The following is an 18,722-nucleotide window of genomic DNA, read 5'->3' on the forward strand; positions in this document are numbered from 1 at the left end:
GCGCCGCCGCCGCCCGCTCCCCGGCGGGCAGGTGCGCGCGGGAGGCGGCCGCTGCGCGGCGCGGCGCTGCGCGGCGCCCCCCCGCCGGCGGTGGGCTTGGCTTGCCGCTGCTGCGGGAGCGGCGTGAGTCACGCAGCGCTCCGGTGCGGGTGCGGGTGCGGGAGCGCAGCGCGCAGGCACACGGCGGCGGGGGCGGGTGGCCGCCGGGGGGAGGCGGGCGAGCGGGCGGGGGAGGCGGCGGCTCCCCGCCCGCCTGCTCACGCGTGCTGCGAGCTGCAGTCAGCTGGAGCGCCGCTCCCTGCCCGGCCGCCGCCGGTGACCTTCTCGCCCGCCGCCAGCCGCCGAGGACCCCCGGCTGAGGACCCCCCGCTGCCCCCCGCCCGGGCAGGGGATGCGCCATCGGCTGCCGGGAGCCCCGTCCAGCGCCGCCCGCCGCCCAGCAGCAGCCTCGGCCGCCGCCCGCGGCAGCCGCGGCCCGAGAGGAGCCTCAGCATGAACCCCCAGTGCGCCCGCTGTGGCAAAGTGGTCTATCCCACCGAGAAAGTCAACTGCCTCGACAAGGTGCGGGGAGCCGGGCGGGGGGCTGGGGCCGCGCAGCGCTCCGCGGCCGCGCAGCGCTCCGCGGCGCGGGCAGGGCCGGGCGCGCAGCGGCAGGTGGCGAGCGAAGCAGCTGGAGGAGGCAGCCGCTGCGCCGGGAGCCGCCGCCGCTCCCGCTCCGCCGCCGCCGCCTCTGGTCGCCGCAGGGCGGGAGGCAGCTCGCCGTGACCGTGTCGCCGCGCTGACGCAGGGCTAATAACGGGCCGGGCCGGGCCGGGCCGGGCCGGGGGCGCGGGCGCTCCGCTCGGGCGGCCGGCGCGTCCCGGCGCTGCCCTCGCCGCCCGCGCAGCTCGGAGCGGGGCGGCCGGGAGGCGCCCGCGGCCTCCGGCGCAGCGGCTGCGCGGTGCGCGGGGCTGGGGCAGCGGCGCCCTTTCCCCGGAGGTTATTTCCGTGCAGTTTTGCCCGTCCCGGAGTGCGGCCGCTCCGAGGATAACCGCGCAAGCTGTAAGGCGGTGACGGATCCGCCGAATTAGCATCCCTAGAAAGGAGAGGCGGTAGGAGCTCCGAGATGAAAATACTGTATTATGCACTAAATTTAGTGTCTATTAAATATACGTAAAACCCAACCATCGCATTAGACAGTGTTGCATTCTTAGAAAACATTTATTTTTTTTAAAAAAACTAGACAGTCAAACTCCTGCTTCGGTAATCTTTAATCCTGGCAAGGTCAAAATGCTGAGGTCTTATCACTCAAACAGAAAATTTACATTTCCAGGAGTGTTTCAGAAGCACCTTCAGTTATGCATGCAAGTAATTCTTTTGATTTAGTTTACAAAAATACTAATGCACATCCAAAGTATTTGCATGTAATAGTGTTTTTCCATTTACTGTTACTGAAATAACTCTCAAAGCATCAATATTGTAAGTAATTCTGCTTTACATTTCTTTACAGTACTGGCATAAAGGATGTTTCCACTGTGAAGTTTGCAAAATGGCTTTGAACATGAATAACTACAAAGGATATGAAAAGAAACCTTATTGCAATGCGTAAGTATTGTAAATGTCAAGTCTTGCAGAAATGCACTTGAAAGAAAAAAAATGGCCATGCATTTTGTAAAATAGGTATTGTCCTGCTCTAAAAACTTAATCTAGAGATGTGGCAGTTCATTCTACAGCGGCTTAGTATCTTTTCAGACAGTGTATAGTGCTCAGATTAAAGTGACAGAAAATAAAAATATTGATTATGATACAGGTAGTGTTTTAATATCTGACCTTAGGATACAGGCCCATTCCTCCAAGAAAGCATTTCAGAACTGATGCTGACTTCCATTATATTCGTTACTGGCTTGCTAGGTGATGAATATCCTTTATGCAGCTGTCTGTTAGGACTGTGTACATGATCAACATTTTGTAATAAGAAAAAAACAAGGTGCTTCTTAGTTTTCCAGGAACAATACCCTGTTACAAATTGTGACAGTCTATTTTTAACTGTTTTGTTGTTCATGTATTTGAGATTACTAACCTAGATATTTCAAAATCACTGTTTCAAGCTTCATTCTGTTTTATATTTTCCTTCTTAGATTTTTGATAAACAAAACATGGATTTTTGTTATTGAGTATAATCACCTTGTATTGTACTTCTAGTTTTTTTTGGTTTTGTTGTGGATTTGAAGAGTGCTTTGACATTTGGCTTGGGAATACTGTAGAAGAGCATTTTGGTATGCGTATGAAGAAGTTTCATTCTCTTCTTTGTACCATGTTCTAAGATTTGCTAAGTGTGTTTCAGTATGTTTTAATCTTTAGAAACATTCATAATATACTTTGTTGAAAGAGTATCTCTAAAAAATATTTGGACTAGTTTTGATCTTAGTATTATTTTGTGTGTTATACCTGTTGTTATCATTTTCACCTTCACCTATTTAAAATATAAGATCTTTTTGAAACTATGGACACATTGTAATTTTTTCAGAAATATTTTCCTGTAGTCCTCTTAAAATATGTGTTTCTTGTTGAGGTGGACAGTTGATGGTTGGTTGGTCTTTACAGGATAGGTCAATAGCATATGTGTATTTCTTCCAGGTGAAACCCGCAGCAAATGCTTATGTATCTGAAGTATGAGTATTGTTATAAATACTGATGTGCTGCCAAAGCTTGAAACAGCTCTTTGAGTAGACATATTTATACTTTAGAAACTTGTGGACTTGCACATCTAAACTTCTAGCTCTCCTGGAGGTGCAATGTGGGGGGCTGACACGGATGAGGCCTCTTGTGATCAAGTGCCAGTTTTACATGTTGCAGGGTCTCTCTCTAGGAAGGGAGTTGCGTGCTTCCACAGGTGGCATACTACAAGTTGAGACTAACTTAAAGGTTATTGGCACTGGATGGGATTCTGCTTTTGGTAATTTTTGAATTGCAGTATGAATTACAAGCTTAATGATTTACAATGATTAAAACTTTCCTACCATTTTGATGCCTTTTCTTCAGCTTTTTGTGAGTTATTTTTAGTGCTGGTTCTTTGGTTGCTTGATCTTTCCTAGGTAATGAGGTTATTTATGTTTAATAGCACTCTTTTTATAAAATTCTTCTCTGCTCTAGGTTAAGCTTTCTGTGCTGTGTGTGTTTAATTTCTGTTGTAGAAGAGGTTCTTAAGTATATATGTTGCATGCTATGTTATGTGGATGAGGAGGATAAGATTATGGATATGTTATGTAAGATACTATTTTTCCTAATATTTGCTTTAATGGACTTTGTAACAGTGATCCTTGAAAAAAGTAATTGGTGTCTTTGAAAGGCCCCTCAAACCTGATGTATGTATGAAACAGTTGCTGGTCAAAGTAGTCAGGAAGAAACAATGTAAAAACATGGAAGATTGAGTTTCTTCTATTAAAGATGAGAGACAACTTAATATGATCAATGTTATATGCTTTATTCTTAAGTCTTGCTAAACTTAAATTTTTAAAGATACTTTAAATAAATAATTTAAATAAATGTAAGTGTTCTATGAAGCCAGTAAGGGGAGACTAACATATATTTTCTGTTTTTAGCAAACAGGAGAAATAAAATGTTTATGCAGAATGGTATTTTACAAACATAACTTGTTTATTTCAGTTACGGTATTTTGACACACTAGTCTTGTTTCTCAAAAGTTACTTACTTGCAAAGCAGATGCCATTGTAGTAATTAAAATTATGATGTGTCTTATCCAGTGTTCATTGGTGGGAGGGAAATCCATTTTTATGTTAAATACTGCTTGATCAGAAAATCTGCAAAGAAAAGAACGCAGATTTACTCATACAAACACCTACAAACATTTGACAAAGAGCATTTTCTGTTAGACTGTTTATCAAGGCCATCCATCAATGAAAGTGTAATTTGTACATAAAAGTGCAGAAGTATGCGTTACTTTGAATGGGAGAACAACGCCATTAAGTTATTTACTAGGTTTGGAAGCCATAGTTAGCTTTTTATTAGGATAAGTCAAAAAGCATGTATATTCAGTAATTTCTGCAGCTGTTTGTTAGTTCCTAAGCTCAATAATGCCCTTCAGTATGTTTTGATCTTTGAACCTGAAGTAGTATATTCCACTCTTTTTCAGATATTGAAATTATTTATTTTTGCTGAAACATTAGCAAAAAGCATAAGTTACTTTGACTGTAAAGCCTAATTGTGCTTCCATTAATATAAGAAAATGATGCTGATTTGTGACTGTTTCACTTCAAACTATACTTTTGTATATAGAGAGAGTAAATTCAGAAATTAATGGTTTAATAGGAATTAATGAGCCAAGAAGGAACATATTATGAAGTACTTCAATTTCATGTGCATTAGAAAAAGATCATGAATATTTGTAAGCACAGGATTGTGATTTTTTAAAAATCAAGTTTCTGTTGGGCAGCCTGCCACGTTTGCTGGTTCATGCATTCCTTGTGATAAGGGTATATTGATAGCAAAAGTAATTTCTGGACTATTGGAAGCCGTAGAATAGTACAGGTCAAGAAACTGAACTTTTTAGTACTGCAACTCTGATACTACTTTTGCACACTGTAGATTTAGGAAAGATTTCTCAACTGGGTTATAAGGGAAAACTTTGTCTACATGTGTTGTGAAAAGAATGGTCTTGTGAATAGGATATGAGATCTCCGTTTCTATCACAGTTCCCATGCAGTCCCATAATCTATTTCCTGTAAACCTTTCAGTTCTCTTACTTGTGGAGAAGAAATTGTACAATTTCTATTTTCTCTGTCTTTTCTATTATCTACATAATTTGTAAGCTGTTTGAGTCAGGATAGTCTCTTGCTACTTGCTTGTGTGGTGGCTAGAGTAACATGGCTTTGATCTCAGCTGGGACATGTTAGTGCTGCTGTAATAATGTAATAATATAATAATAATAATAATAATTAATTATATTTCTCAGTTTACCTACCTTTCATTTGAAAGGCCTCGTATGCAAAATTTTGAATTTTTGTAGATTCTCAAAGATTCACATAGACACTGCTAGTTTTGCATTATAACTTTAGTTTTGCCTTTTACTTGCTGTCTGACCTTAGATATGCCACTTTGCCAGGGAGCTGCCTGATTTATGAAATAATAAGACTGAGTGCTCAGACTCGTAGTCCACTTTTTTAGTTCATCAAGGCATGATGTGTCGCCTGAAGCAGGTGAATGAACCACACTTTGTCTCTCCGAATGTGCGTGTAGCTAGCTGGAAGAAAGCACGACTTTGATTACCTCTCAGTAAAAGAAGTGTTAAGACAATTAAAATGACTCAGCTAATCTGATAACTTGTTAAGTCAAGGTTAGCTTTAATACAAATCTGAACCCCTATTCTGCTTTAATGTCTGCAGGTGGAGGATATTAAGTACTTGTCTAGTATATATGGAAACAGTTAGAAGTAAAGTAATTAATGCCTTTTATTTGTAAACTCAGAGCTGTTTCATCTCAGCTGCTAATAGCCAAGATGATGCTAGGAGATGAATGGCATTTTGGTAACTAACTGTCTGTGTACTAGTTTTCAAGCTTGTTAAATGAGTGAATCATCTAGGATGATTATACAGTAACTTGTTCTTACAAATGTTCATATAAATAAGTTTTTGACAGATTCACTAGACCAAAACACAAGACTACTTTTTATGCAAAATGTAGAAGCTGAAATGCATATTTTTGAAGTGTTTTTTTCTGCATTAGCTTCAGCTGCTGATGCAAACAGACTTCTTGCATGTGTGAGCATGTCCAACAGAGATGTGTTTTTTTTGATTTCTGAAAAACCTAATACCTAAACTTATGCAGACCTGTTGTAATCTCTCGCCAAAGGCAACCAACTTCACTGTTGGAATGAATCCTTCTAAAATCGTTGGTATCTAAGATTTTGCTAATTGTCTGTACACAGCGCAGGTTCATTCAAGTTTTTATTTATGACAACCACCATATGGACTGATTATATAACTCTGAAATTTAAATCTACTGTCATCAGTCTTGGCATGGATTATTGACATGAAGAAAAAATTATCATCACTTTATTTTTTTTAGGTTTAATTTCTTTTTAACTCATGCCAGTAGAAAATAGATATGCAAATACATGTTCAAAAGATTTTTTTGTTGCTAGAGAAATTGTACTACAATTTCAATCTGTGAATGCAGTCAAACTTTACATTTTAAAATACTATAGGGAAGAGATAAGAAATGTCAAAGTTATTTTATTCCAGCTGGAGAATGATAAGAACAAGATACAGTTTTCTGGACAGTCAGATAAGCTTGGATGCAGTTGCTGGTATTATATGGATGAATGTGGTGAATAAATGGAATCTGTTAACCTGTAAGGGAAACTTGGATATAGAGGTTTGGTTGTAGTTGTGAGACACGAGGGAGTTTTCTTTTTGCCAGTATGGAAGCTTCCAGAAGGAAGGCCATATATGATTCTTGGTAAAATTAGCTATGGTTATTTTATTTTTCAGTGTTGGTTTTGTTAGATGTTCATTTCTCAATTTAAGTATGACAGGAAGAAAGAAAATCAGCAGGTAAGATTTAATAAGAGTAGTCTTTTTGAGATATGATGGAGCCACTTCTAAGAGCTGCAAGAAAGCACAAAGAGTAAGCAGATTTTTGTTTTTTAATTCTTCATGATCTACTATTACTGAACAACACCTTATTTAGTATAGAAATGTAACATTGAGCTTGGGTTGATGAGGAAGATTGTTTAAAGCCATGGTTACGTTTTCAGCCAGTTTGTTTTTTGAGTTCTGGGCTTTTCAACTGTTTCTGATCATTAGGTTTGTTCAAAAGTAAGCTATCGTGTAGGCCAGCCCAAAATAGTCATTTTCATAACATGAAACAACCTCAAAACTCCCCTGCAAACCTTCCTAGAAGGCAAAGATTTATACTTTATCACTTTATTGACTTTCTGTATTGAAGACTGCTGTTGGGATGTCATACAAAATGAGCAAGTCAAACAACAGAATCATTAGAAAAATAGAGCTGGTGGGACTTTCGAGTCAAATATGTCATTTAAGTCCATTATATCTTGCCCAGCTTCCCGTAGGCATGGAGTCCAGTATTTGAAAACAGCTATCATGTCTCCCCTCAGTCATCTTTTCCTTAAACTAAACAGCCCTAATTCTTTCGTTCTTACTTTATAGATCATATTTTAAGATTGCTCTTGTTGCTCTGCCTTAAACTATCTCCAAACGGTCTATATATTTTTTGGAACTGCGGTGTCAGTGGAGCGATACCAGTGCTGGTAGAACACCAACTCTGTCCGTACAACTTGCTGGTATAACTTTTGCTCGTAAGCCCCAGTACATTCTTTGCATTTTTATTTATTTTTTGGAAAAAAAATTGTTAAGTCATATACAGATGGTCATGGACTACAGTTTAATCAGTAGTTTTTATCATCCATTATTTGAGAAGTTAATTGTTCTCAGCTCAGCATAGGGTCCTCCACTTGTTTCTTATTGAATTAAATCTCTGTTTTTCCCCAGGCTGTTTCTGAAATTTATCAAGATTATTTTATATTCTAATTCTGATCTCTAATGTGCTTACAGTCCCCTTTCTTGCCTGTCACCCTTCCCACTGGAGAGGCTGTAAGCACATTGCAAATTTAATAAGTGCAATCTTCATTTCATCACGCAGGTCACTTGTTGAAAGCATAGAAGAGTATCGAGCCTGGCACATACCTCTCTGGAATGCCATTTGATGCAGCTTTCCATTCTGATAGTGAGCAGTGACGAATGAATGAATGAATTTATCTTCTCTGGCAATTCATGGAGGGCTAGGTCAGATGCTAAATTCTGCATAAGAAGAGGGAAACTAAAGTTATGAAATAACTTAATCGTTGTTGATATTTCTGCAAACTCTGTTTAATATTAAAAATAGCTACAAACACTCTTGTAGAGGAAAAAATACATTCCTCCTACTCGGTGCTGTGGTATCTTAATTGGTTAACTGAGTATCAAGTCCAACTTAGTATTGATGATATTCAGTAATGAGAAGAGTAGGACAAGAAGCCATGGCTATTTGCTAGAACTGTTGAAGAAGCTCGTTAGGAAAAATTTATCTAAGTTTCTGAAAGGTGTTTGTTGCATATCTGTAAAATTGTTGAAGAGGAAATGGCATGCCATAACACGTTGTAGGAATTGAACTACATGCATGAGGCTGCTGGTGGTTGTGAAGCCATTATTAAAGAATTATCGTCATTGACTCTCAGTTCGTGGGAAGAGTTGGTCTATGTTTTGATCTCTGTTACTCTGAGTCATAGTGAACTTCTTGGTTCCCCAAGAACACTTCTTGGGTTTCATTTCCGCATGTTCAGTTTGACTGTGCCTTGATTTGATGTTTGAACAAGGCCCGCATATGATGCCTTGCTTACAGGAAAAGCGCTGATGGGTGTTCAGGAAGAGAATTGTGTCTGCTCCAACAGATCCCTTGGTTTGTATGGTTGCAAGCTGAGGAGAATACCATGGAGTACTGCAGCTTAGCTACAACCAGTATATTTTTCTACTGGTACAAATAAAGTGAAAAGCTGCCCTGAGGGAGATGGGCTGTTATGGTTTTTCCCCTCAGAGTGGATGGATTCCTAGATGACACCCGTTGTCACCTCCAGTATCCAATGTCGGTATAGGCTCCATGTTTGGAATTCTTGTTTTCTAGTATTCTGCTCTTTAGTATAATGGCTTCAAAGGGGCCATTACAATTTAGTGCTGCTTAGGACATTGCTGGGGAAAATAAGTAGAAAATGCAAGAATTAACACTGTGTATCTTGTTATTTTTTAAGCAAGAATGCAATGTACATGATATCTAAGGTTATATAAAGAAATATTTGTAGGAGTCCTTGCTCTGTGGAATCCTGACCAGCTGCCAGTTTATGTCTCAGCTCAAGAAAATATATGGTTTTAATTTGTATCATCGTTGATCATCATAGACACAGACAATTTTTGCAGGAACAGGTATAGGTATCTCACCAGTACCTGTTGTCACAGGATAAAGAACAAGTATTCTTGTGGAACTATAGTTACTGAGATAAAATATTTCTGAGTCAGTATTTCAGTGAGTATGATTTTCTTTGCTTGGTAACGTCTTGTCCATGGTTGATATTCAATATAAGGTAAGGATTTTTTTTTCTTAAGACTTACTACTTTCCACACTTGCACTTAAAGTCTGTTCCATTTATATTTACTAAAATATTTGGGCAACAGAACAACAGATGAAATCTTGTGATTCTAAATCATTTACTTATTTGCATTGCACAACTTAAGCTTTGGAAGAGGTAATAACCAGTTGTAGCAAATCTATGAAGTCTTAATGGTAAGTTTTGTTAATGGTTTTGTGGTTTAACTGTTTGAGGTTTTTAAATGTTCTTATCCATGTTATTTCCTGACATGTTCTGCAAAGAATTTGAGAAATGTATTTTTCACTTTGAGTTTGAAGTTCTGTGTTGCTATGTTAATGTTATTGATGGTCACAAGCAAACTTGCTGTCCTGGCAGACTATATTCTTTAAGGCTTGAAGGAAAATACTTGTGTGTTCCAACATTTCATGTCACTTTGAATTTTTAGAATAGATGATGTCTACAGAGAATGACACCATCATGTCAGGCAGTTCAGTATCAGTAAACACATTTAGCTATTTATTGATAACGTAATTGAAAGCTTGCCATAATTATCCAGACAACATACAATATTGGCTGAGTGATCAATTAATATATATTTTTAAATAATTTTAAATGTTGTGTGACTCTTAACAGAAATGTTGCTAAATTTAGAGATTGCAGAGTTTAGACAGAGTGCAGAATTTAGTAGTGTGATGTTTAGGTTCCCTAAGAAAGTGACTATAGGCAGGACTTGCAGGGGAAAGGTTTACTGTAAGAAGAGATACATGGATTACTTGTTGAGTAACTGGTCTGTTTGAGTCTAAATTAACCAGTTCATGTTGCTCCTAGTTATGCAACCTCAAGTAGCAACTTTAAAAAACAAAACGAAACCCACTAAGTTACATTCTTTTCCTTGATTCACAGATCAGTTCATTTATTCTCCCTGTGCTTCTCTGTCTCTTTTGTTAGAAAAGAGTTGAGCAGACTATTTTTTGATTTGCTTTCTATTCATGCAGACTTAAAAAAATGGGATTGTTGCCTGTGTAACTTTTATTTGTACCAGGAGGAGTAGTCTGAATGTTTAATAGTGCAGAATTTTTAATCTTTCCTATTTCTTCCCCCTGCTCCCATTCTACTCTTAGCTGCAGTGGAATTGTGTGACACTGTCTGATCCCATAACATCTCCATATGGAGAAGGCCATGAAAATGTGCCATCAGTGTTATAGCTGAGAAGGACTGTAGCAGCTTAGCTTTAAAAATGAAAAACTAATTTTAACTTGGCCAGTGGTTATTTAAGCATGTATTGCAAAGATTTTTTTTTTTTTTTGGAAAGTCCATAACACTCTTTAAAGAGTGTTTCTTAAGATCCACAACTGTATGAAAACAGTGTAAATTTCCTTCTTTAAAGATCTTATTTCACAGTTTCCAAAAATTCACATTAGATTTTTTTTGCCTGAGGAGAGCAAATGTTTGGAGGTATGCCATCATGTTCTGCTTCTCCAAATGGCAGAATTTTCACACAGGTGTATTGGTATAATGCCAAATTCACGAATTTAAAAATAAATTTGTACTGCATTTTAAATTTATTTATTTATTTTGAATTCAGCAAACTGAATGGTAATAGCTGTTTTGTTTTGTTCCAGATTTGCTCTGGAAGAATTCAATGGTCATAGTACCATTCCTTCTAACTTCAGAAAACTATAAATAGGCATATCTAGGCAAAGATAAAAAAATAAGATACTGCTCATAGCCACTTATATTTTAATTAAATCTAAGCTTTATGGAGAGGAGAAGTGTTGCAATAATTTGCATTATTAGTCCCCTCCCCAGTTTTGCTTTATTTAAATTTAAAAAGTGCCTATCCCTGCTGAACAGTGTGGTATGTCGGCACACTAAGTGGAGTGTTCACGTGTTGCATAGCACTGGTTATGCATGTTTGTGACTGCAAGAGGGAAGAAATTCCTGGTTGGATTTGACAGGACATGTTAAAAGAAAGGGGGCAGCATGAGTGTTTGTACCAGCAGAAGTACTCAATAAGTGGTTGACATTTTTACAGGACAGGACATTTTTACTAGAGTAAGAATTGCCAGTGTGCTTGGTATGTAGAAATATTGAGGGTTACAGACCATGTTCTAAAAAGCCTGCCTTAATGTATATAGATGTAGGAAACCAAAGCATCCGGAAGGACTCAGATCTGTTTTTTGGAGCTGTTGCTTTTGTACTTTGATACAGTGGTGATAGGGCTTTTATTGATGTTAATGGTTGATGAGTAGAAGAGAAGTGAAATTGATGGAGAGGCTGAGTAAAGAGAAGAAATGCCTCTGAAAAGAAGCTTGTTTGGAAAATAGTAGCTATGTGGTTTATCATGTAGGTGTATTTGATACAGATTTTGCTGCAATGTATGCAGATCTATGAATTTTATTTCAAAATAGCTGATATGAAGTGTCAGGCTACCAGAAAACAGATGAAGTTTGTTACATCAGTTATTAGCATGTTGAAATACTGTAGCATTAGCACAAAATGGTTAGGAAGAATGGAGAGAGGGAAAATGAGGCTGAAGGAAATAATGTCAAAGATATGTTTAGAAGAAACAGTACGCCCTGCAATATCTGAAATGGATTGACAGCCCTAGTAAATAAGACTGAAAGATAAATATTAAAGGAAACCTACAGTGATGATATGTGTACTTATACAAGAAAAAATGAGTATACATGCATGTAGAGAAAGCAAAGATGGAGAGATGGAAAAGAGAAATAAGTACACAATTTATAAAAATGTTTGAGCTTTTCAATATAGAAAGCAACTTCATACTAGGTTTCCATGGATGTGCCAATTTCAGCTTTTTTTTTTCCCCTGTAGAAATTTGTTATTTTAACTCTCTTGCCTTTATAGTGGTAGAATGCTTAATTTCAGGGACTAAATATTTAGCTTTGTCACTGGGATTTATTTTGCTTAGGTGTATTTTACCAAAGCATATATTATTAAAATATTCATATATTTTACATATTTACAATATAAAACATCTTAATTATATAGGTTAGTTTTATCATCGCTGTACATTACATTTAGTGTTATGATAATTTATGAATTTATAATTTATAATTTATGAGACCATATTAAAGTGAAAGAAGATAAAATATATTTTCTTTATGAGCCTGGTGTTGTAATACAACTTAGGTAGAACAGTTACTTTAAGAGAAAAGTATCTTTAGAAAATAATTTTGAATATTTTTAAAAATTATTCCAAATCACAGTTCCTCCTTAAAAAGATCTATTTTCCCAATCACGTGTAATGTTAAGAATGCTTTGAGTATGTTCATGCAGCTGAATGTGAGAAGCTCTACTGCTCCCTGATGTATTTTTTTTTCTTTAGGATGCTTAGAGTATTAATGTCTTTATGGAGCACTTTAGCACATGGACATTATAGCTGTAGCAGTCTTCAGTTTTTATCTTCCTCATTAGACATGTTTCTCTAATTTTACGAGGGCTATATTAGCAACTGTGTTGTTTCTTTTTTATATAGGTTTCAATTAACAGTTCTGGTCCATTGCTCATTATTTAAATATACCAAGTAATGTGTTGGAAAGACTATCTGCAACAAATCTGTGAATAGCACCTTGGAAGAGGAGTATTACATGGAACATAGTTAACTCCAAAGAACTCCAAGACTGGTAAAATACTTAAAAAGACAGTACTACAGTGTATTCTAATTTGGTTTTCTCCCAAACATTTAGAATTAATTTAATTTGAGTCAGATCCCTTCCTTTCTGTATTTTTTTGTTCCTATATGATTATTCTGGAAGGTTTTGGCTCAAGTTCTAAAACTGATAGTGTATCTACTGGAATTTTTGGTCTTGCAATCAAAATATAAAAACTTAGTCCTGTAGCTCAGAGGGCTTCCGTTGAAGCTTGAATGTCTTCTATAATCACATATGTGGGTAACATACAGCTAGCCTGGAGACCATGCCATTAAATATAATTTAATATTTGTTAATAATCATGTTTTACACCCTCTGAATGATAGTTCCATATATGGGAGAAACCTTTAAGAGATGCATCACTATCTCTTATTTTCATTTTTGGCTTTTCTCACCTGAGGTATGGACTGATGACGGTTTTTACTACATTGCTGGAACAGCTCTATCACATACCTGCAATGATACAAAAGTGATAATAAAGATAATGTCCCTGAAAAGTAATTGAAGTAAACCAGTATCTAGCCTGTATTTTATTTTTCCTGTGGAAGGAATTAAATGGATCCTCTTGTACTTTTTTTGGATGTTCAGTTTGTCGCACTTTTCCTAGCAGGAGGGGCATGTGCTCCGTGGAGTGTCTTGTTACTTGTGTTTGTTGTACGTAACATCTTTTTTGATTTCATTCTTGCTGTAAGCAGAACAGTTTTTGTTGGCTTTAAACCTTTCCTTAGTACACATTAGGACAGTGGAGAATGTAGTTAATTTATATTTAAAGTGACATAAAATATTAAGAGCAGTAATCATTTGTGTGAGGCAAGAAATCTGTAAAACAGTAGAGAGAGAACTACTTATTGGATGGTAGCAATGATGCAAATAGTAGTATGTTAAAGTACAACCTGAGTGAAACTGCAGTGGGGAAATAGAGAAATATGATGTTCCAGGAAAGCTGAAATACAGATTAAGTTGTCACTGCATGAGAATTCAGAGTGGAAAGAGCACTGCGCATATTATACATTCATTAAATGTTTAAAACAGGCAAAAGAACTTAAAAATCACGACTGCATAATGCAGGCAAGTTTCCTTTTCTACATAAGTTGTTAAATGACTCTGCTTGCCATAGTAGCTGAGAACCTGCCAGGAGTGCATTAAGTAACATGATTAATGTCTGTCACATGGTTATTCTCTCATCTTCTCCTCGGCAGGAGGTGCATGCAGTGCAGTGCATTTTCCTTTGTAGATTTAAAGAAAACAAGACTGTTTGTGAAGATCTGTGTGTATGCGTGTGTGTGTGTGTGTATACACACGTGTGTGTATGTGTGTGTATATATACACACACACACACACACACACACACACATATATATGTATGTATATGTAAAAGAAGAAAAGAAGACAATGTCAAAGAAATGGGACACGTCTTTGGAACAGAAAGAGTTTGTGATGGCCCTGAGTTCCTGGAAACTGGGCCTCTAATGGAATGAATTTCCTCAAGGAAGCTTCTGCCTCCATCGCAGGTGACTTTTGTTGTTATTGTAGAGACTTCTCGTGAGCCAGAAAAAGTGTAATGGAAAATCACAGTCTTCATCCTTTCAATTTTATTTGCTTTTTAGATATTTTGCCAATATTTTGCTCAAGATGAAGACAGGTAACTTGAGATTTGTTTGAAGCTCTCTGGGAAGACAGCATTGAGTATGGAAGGAAGCTTTCACATGCTTATGATAAGCTCTTTTGCTTAGGGGGTATTCTGCCGCATGCTGTCTGCGGTAGAGTTTCCTGACATTACTTCATACTGCCTGGGGAATGCCCAAGAGTTAGAATTATGGGGACAGGTATATCAAATGTAGTCAGTTGTTAGAAAGCTGTTTATAATTAACTGTATTTGTGACTGGAAAAAGGCTTTTTTATATTCAAAATGCAGCAAAAAAATAATCTTTTCTCTCTTAATCTTAAAAGTTTTCTTTTTTCATGCTAGCATTATGAATGTAAAATTCTTACCTAATAGTTTTAATAATTAATTATATATTATTTGAAGTAGTCTAGGATTTTGTGTAGTTTGGATAGCTATGTGACAAATAATGAAACTCATTTGAAGATGTTTCTTTTTTCTTTCTTTTTTTTTTTTTTTTTAATCTGAAAAATATACCAGATTTGTTAGATCAGTGCATGGTTCATTGTAAAAAAAGGGGTTGATTGTACACAAAATCTACTTGGGAATAGAAATACCTACAACTGATGGACACAAATTTACATGTTTTTTTTATATATATATATATATATATTATATATGTATACACACACACACACACACAAAATATATATGTTTTATCAACAACCATAAAACTAGGCAGACTTTTTGCTTTTAATGTGAACATGTTCCACTCTCTTATGACTATTAAGTATGATGTTGTATTTGAGTATTGTTACCTTGGAATTTTAGTCTCATTTACACAGGGTCTTGGTTACAGTTGCTTAGTAACACGTTGCAGAAACAGATTTGTTGATTTATGATAATATAACTACAATATCCTTATAATTAAAGATGTTGTAAGCAAAGCAAGTACACAATGTGGGTGTATATTTCAGCTCAGTGTTTCTAATAACCTCCATTTTCACAATATATCCCGCAGTAAGTGTCTTGCTATTATATAACTTACATAACACAAGACCTGTTTTTGTATTTTGTTTTGTTTTAGTTTTAGATCATGCTGGTTTGCTCCCTTCAAACACTGCAATTTGTAGGTCAGCCTGAAAACATGCATTTTAGCAATTTACTTTCATGGGACTGCACTTCCAATGTGGTAGTTATTTTACAAGATTTGCGTTAATATCAAGAATAAACTGATAGATGGGGAGAGCCTCATGGTTCATTTTACATAGTGTTACACTTGCATTCCCAGAAGAGAAAAATGTTTTAGAGATTAAGGACCATGAGACTTGTAAAACAGCTTTTTTGTCAGTTAAAGGAAGTATCCAGAGAAGTGTTGGCTGCTGCATGTGTTTAAGTATTTGCAATTAGTGTATTTTAAGGTTTCCTGAAATGTTTAAGGTCTTTCATTTCTTTGCAAACAATTCTCAAGATCTGTTGAATTTCTCTTTAATATAAGCAAAAATTAAGCAAGCATCTCTGAGATGGAGTGTTATTAAAATTCTGGAGACTGCTTTAAACACAGACCCAACCATAGAAAAAAAAATGCAAATAAATGTAACAAATTTATAAATAAAACAAAGCTAAACATCCTATGTGATGAGGCCTGAATTCAATCTGCTAGCCTTTATATATTTTAAAGCATGAAAAGCTTATGTTCTTGAACTTAGAACATTCAAATAACTCTTAGGCCAGACACTGTCTTTTTAGCAGGACCAAACGCACTGGTGTTATGTAACCAACAGTAATAATTGTTTTGCCTTTCTGCCTAGTATTTTTTCCTCAATTTTCTTATGAAATTACTTAGTTACTTAGGTTCCTATCAAAGTTAAAAATTTACAAAGACTCATACAAATCAATGCCTGTAATTTTTTCTTCAGATTCTTTTTCGGTATGTAATGTAAGAACGCTGAGGAAATAATGATTATTTTAAAAGTGCCATCCAAATGGCTGTGTTCAGTCAAGTGTTTTACTTTCTGATTTCAAACACTTGCAGACTCTTACGGTTGTTCTACTACTGTCATATCCCTTCAGGGGAAAACCAAGGGTGGATTCATCTTGTCTGCCTTTGACATATCCCATGCCGATGTCTGCAAGCTGAAATAGTTGCTCTAGTACCCTTTTTATAATCAGTGGCGAAATACATGCATTTAGATTTCAGTTCATTGTTTTAGAGTAAGTCAACTGAATCGTAGGCATCATTAGTTATATTAACTCAATCTCCATGGCCTGATTTGGAGGTTTACACTTCATGAAATGAATCTTGTCCTCTGTATGAGAGCTAACTTGCAGTAGCAACTGCTGAATAACTGTCAGGACCAACCTTGTCCTTTCTGGAACTCTGAGCAACCCGTGTTTTCAGTCTGTGGGATTTTTGTAGGCACCTGAGAAGGTTGTGTGAGAGCAAAATGTCAATAATTGCTGCATCCTGCACCCTAGGAGGCTGAGTACCTAAACATTTGCCTTGTTCAAATTCTTGTATTACTCAGAACTGTATCATTAGTGTTTTTTTTTTTTTAAGTTAATATTTTAAGTCTCAAAATAACTATATTCCAATTTAAGACAAATATTTGATCTTCTGTTTTGGTGTTCTGTTGTTCTGCTCTGAACTTTATGTCAGTATTGTGGTGGGTCTGGCAACACAAGGGAGGTGTGAACTTCTCAAACTTAGCTATGAGAAAATTAAGTGAGTTCAGATGTGAATTTTTTTCGTATTAGTGAATCCATTGAAATTGGTTATGTATACAGAGCTATGAACGCTGTTAAAATTCACCATGCAGGATTCATTCACTGAAGATATTTTTGAATACCATGTCACATATTGGATTGACATTTTTTAATAAATGCCATATATCCTGAGGAAAAAATACATTCACAGCCACTTAAAAATATTTAAAAAGTTTGAGTTGAGTCACATGCCTTTTTAAAATCTTAATGAAAAATGTACAATGACTCAACAAAAAGCATCTCTGGTATTTTTAAAATATTTCTCATACTTCACTTTTTAAAAAGAAAAATATACAGGATTGGGTTGGTCTCTGAGACCACATGCAGAAAACAACGAAACAAAAGCAATTATGAGACCTGGAAATATAATGTGTATGGTAGACTTTCCAATGAGCTGAGATTTCTTCTTCCAAGACACAGAGACTGAGTCACCCGGTGAGACTCTAAAGGCAGGCAGCCCTGTAAGATTTGATGGACTAGTGGTATTTTTTCAGTTTACTTTTAGTCTTTCAGAATAATTTGCGTAAGGAGAGTTCAGGGTACGGAAACCTCTTCTTTTATTTTTTAAAAAAATTTTTTTTTTGCTAAATCTAAGTCAGCAATTTATCTACCCTCTCCAAACTCTGTATTTGTTTTGTAATATTCTGTTTTGTCTTTTAGTAAGTCTTTATTTACGTATGAAAGCAGGTAGCCATGCTTTTCATCAGCATTGCAACATCAGCTTATTCCTTCAGCCACATTTCTAATCGTCTGAAGTTGTAGCCCTAGTCTCATAGTGGTTGGATTTATAGAAAGAAAACAGAAGCCATGTAGTGACAGCCTGCCTGAAGAGTAGTCAGAATTCCCTTTTTGATACAGTGGACTTTCTATCCACAGCAAAGCATCTTCCTGTCTCTCACAGCATGTGACTGCTCTCCTGGTAGTCCAATTTCCATGAAGCCAGTGCCCACTTTCATTCTGCTTTCTGAAGTATTTGCTTTCCAGTTGTGTCGAAACAATGAGACTGACTCTGCTTTTAGGCATTAGCCTGCCATGCGACGACGTTCACTTACAACATGTGAAAAAACAAGAAACAAATAGTTATTGTCTGCTTGGTATTGCTATTCTGTTTGTTTAGCAAAGGTGAACAATGATCTTTTTGAGGTGGAGTGATTCTGAAGCCTTTACTGTATTTTGGAAATACAACTCTCTGTGAATGGCCTTCTGGATTCCTTTTATGTTTCCCCAGACGTGTCTACCACTGGTATGCAATGTGAGTAGACTAGCTTACTGAAAAAGAAATATTCTTACTCAAGAAATACTCCTTCTGTTTCAGTATGGAGGTTAACGTTAATGAACTATCCAACTATCATATCTATCCAGATTTAATATTGTCGTTAACGGTTTGTCTGTGACTATTTTTGTTGTCATTCATCGAGTGATTAAAGGAATACTAAAAAATCTTGAAACTTTAGAGCACAATGACCCACGAACACTCATAGTGAGAAAATCCATAGAGTTACTTTCTTCCTTTGAAAGAGAATGGAAAAAGTTATTT

General features: G+C 37.1%; 1 protein-coding gene across 2 annotated transcripts in view; it reads left to right on the forward strand.

Annotated features, from left to right (window-relative positions):
- The first annotated feature begins 234 nt into the window (after positions 1–234).
- The window catches only part of NEBL (nebulette), a 264,364-nt gene continuing 245,876 nt past the window's right edge, over positions 235–18,722 (forward strand). Inside the window, exons 1-2 of one of the 2 annotated variants that reach the window (XM_062569042.1) lie at positions 235–561; positions 1,490–1,584. In XM_062569042.1, coding sequence (XP_062425026.1) covers positions 493–561; positions 1,490–1,584 — 164 coding nt within the window. In that variant the 5' untranslated portion in view covers positions 235–492. The remainder of the gene's footprint in view (positions 562–1,489; positions 1,585–18,722) is intronic. The other variant, XM_062569041.1, reaches the window with a different exon arrangement.

The sequence above is a fragment of the Rhea pennata genome, chromosome 2 (assembly GCF_028389875.1).
Source record: "Rhea pennata isolate bPtePen1 chromosome 2, bPtePen1.pri, whole genome shotgun sequence".
NCBI lineage: Eukaryota > Metazoa > Chordata > Aves > Rheiformes > Rheidae > Rhea > Rhea pennata.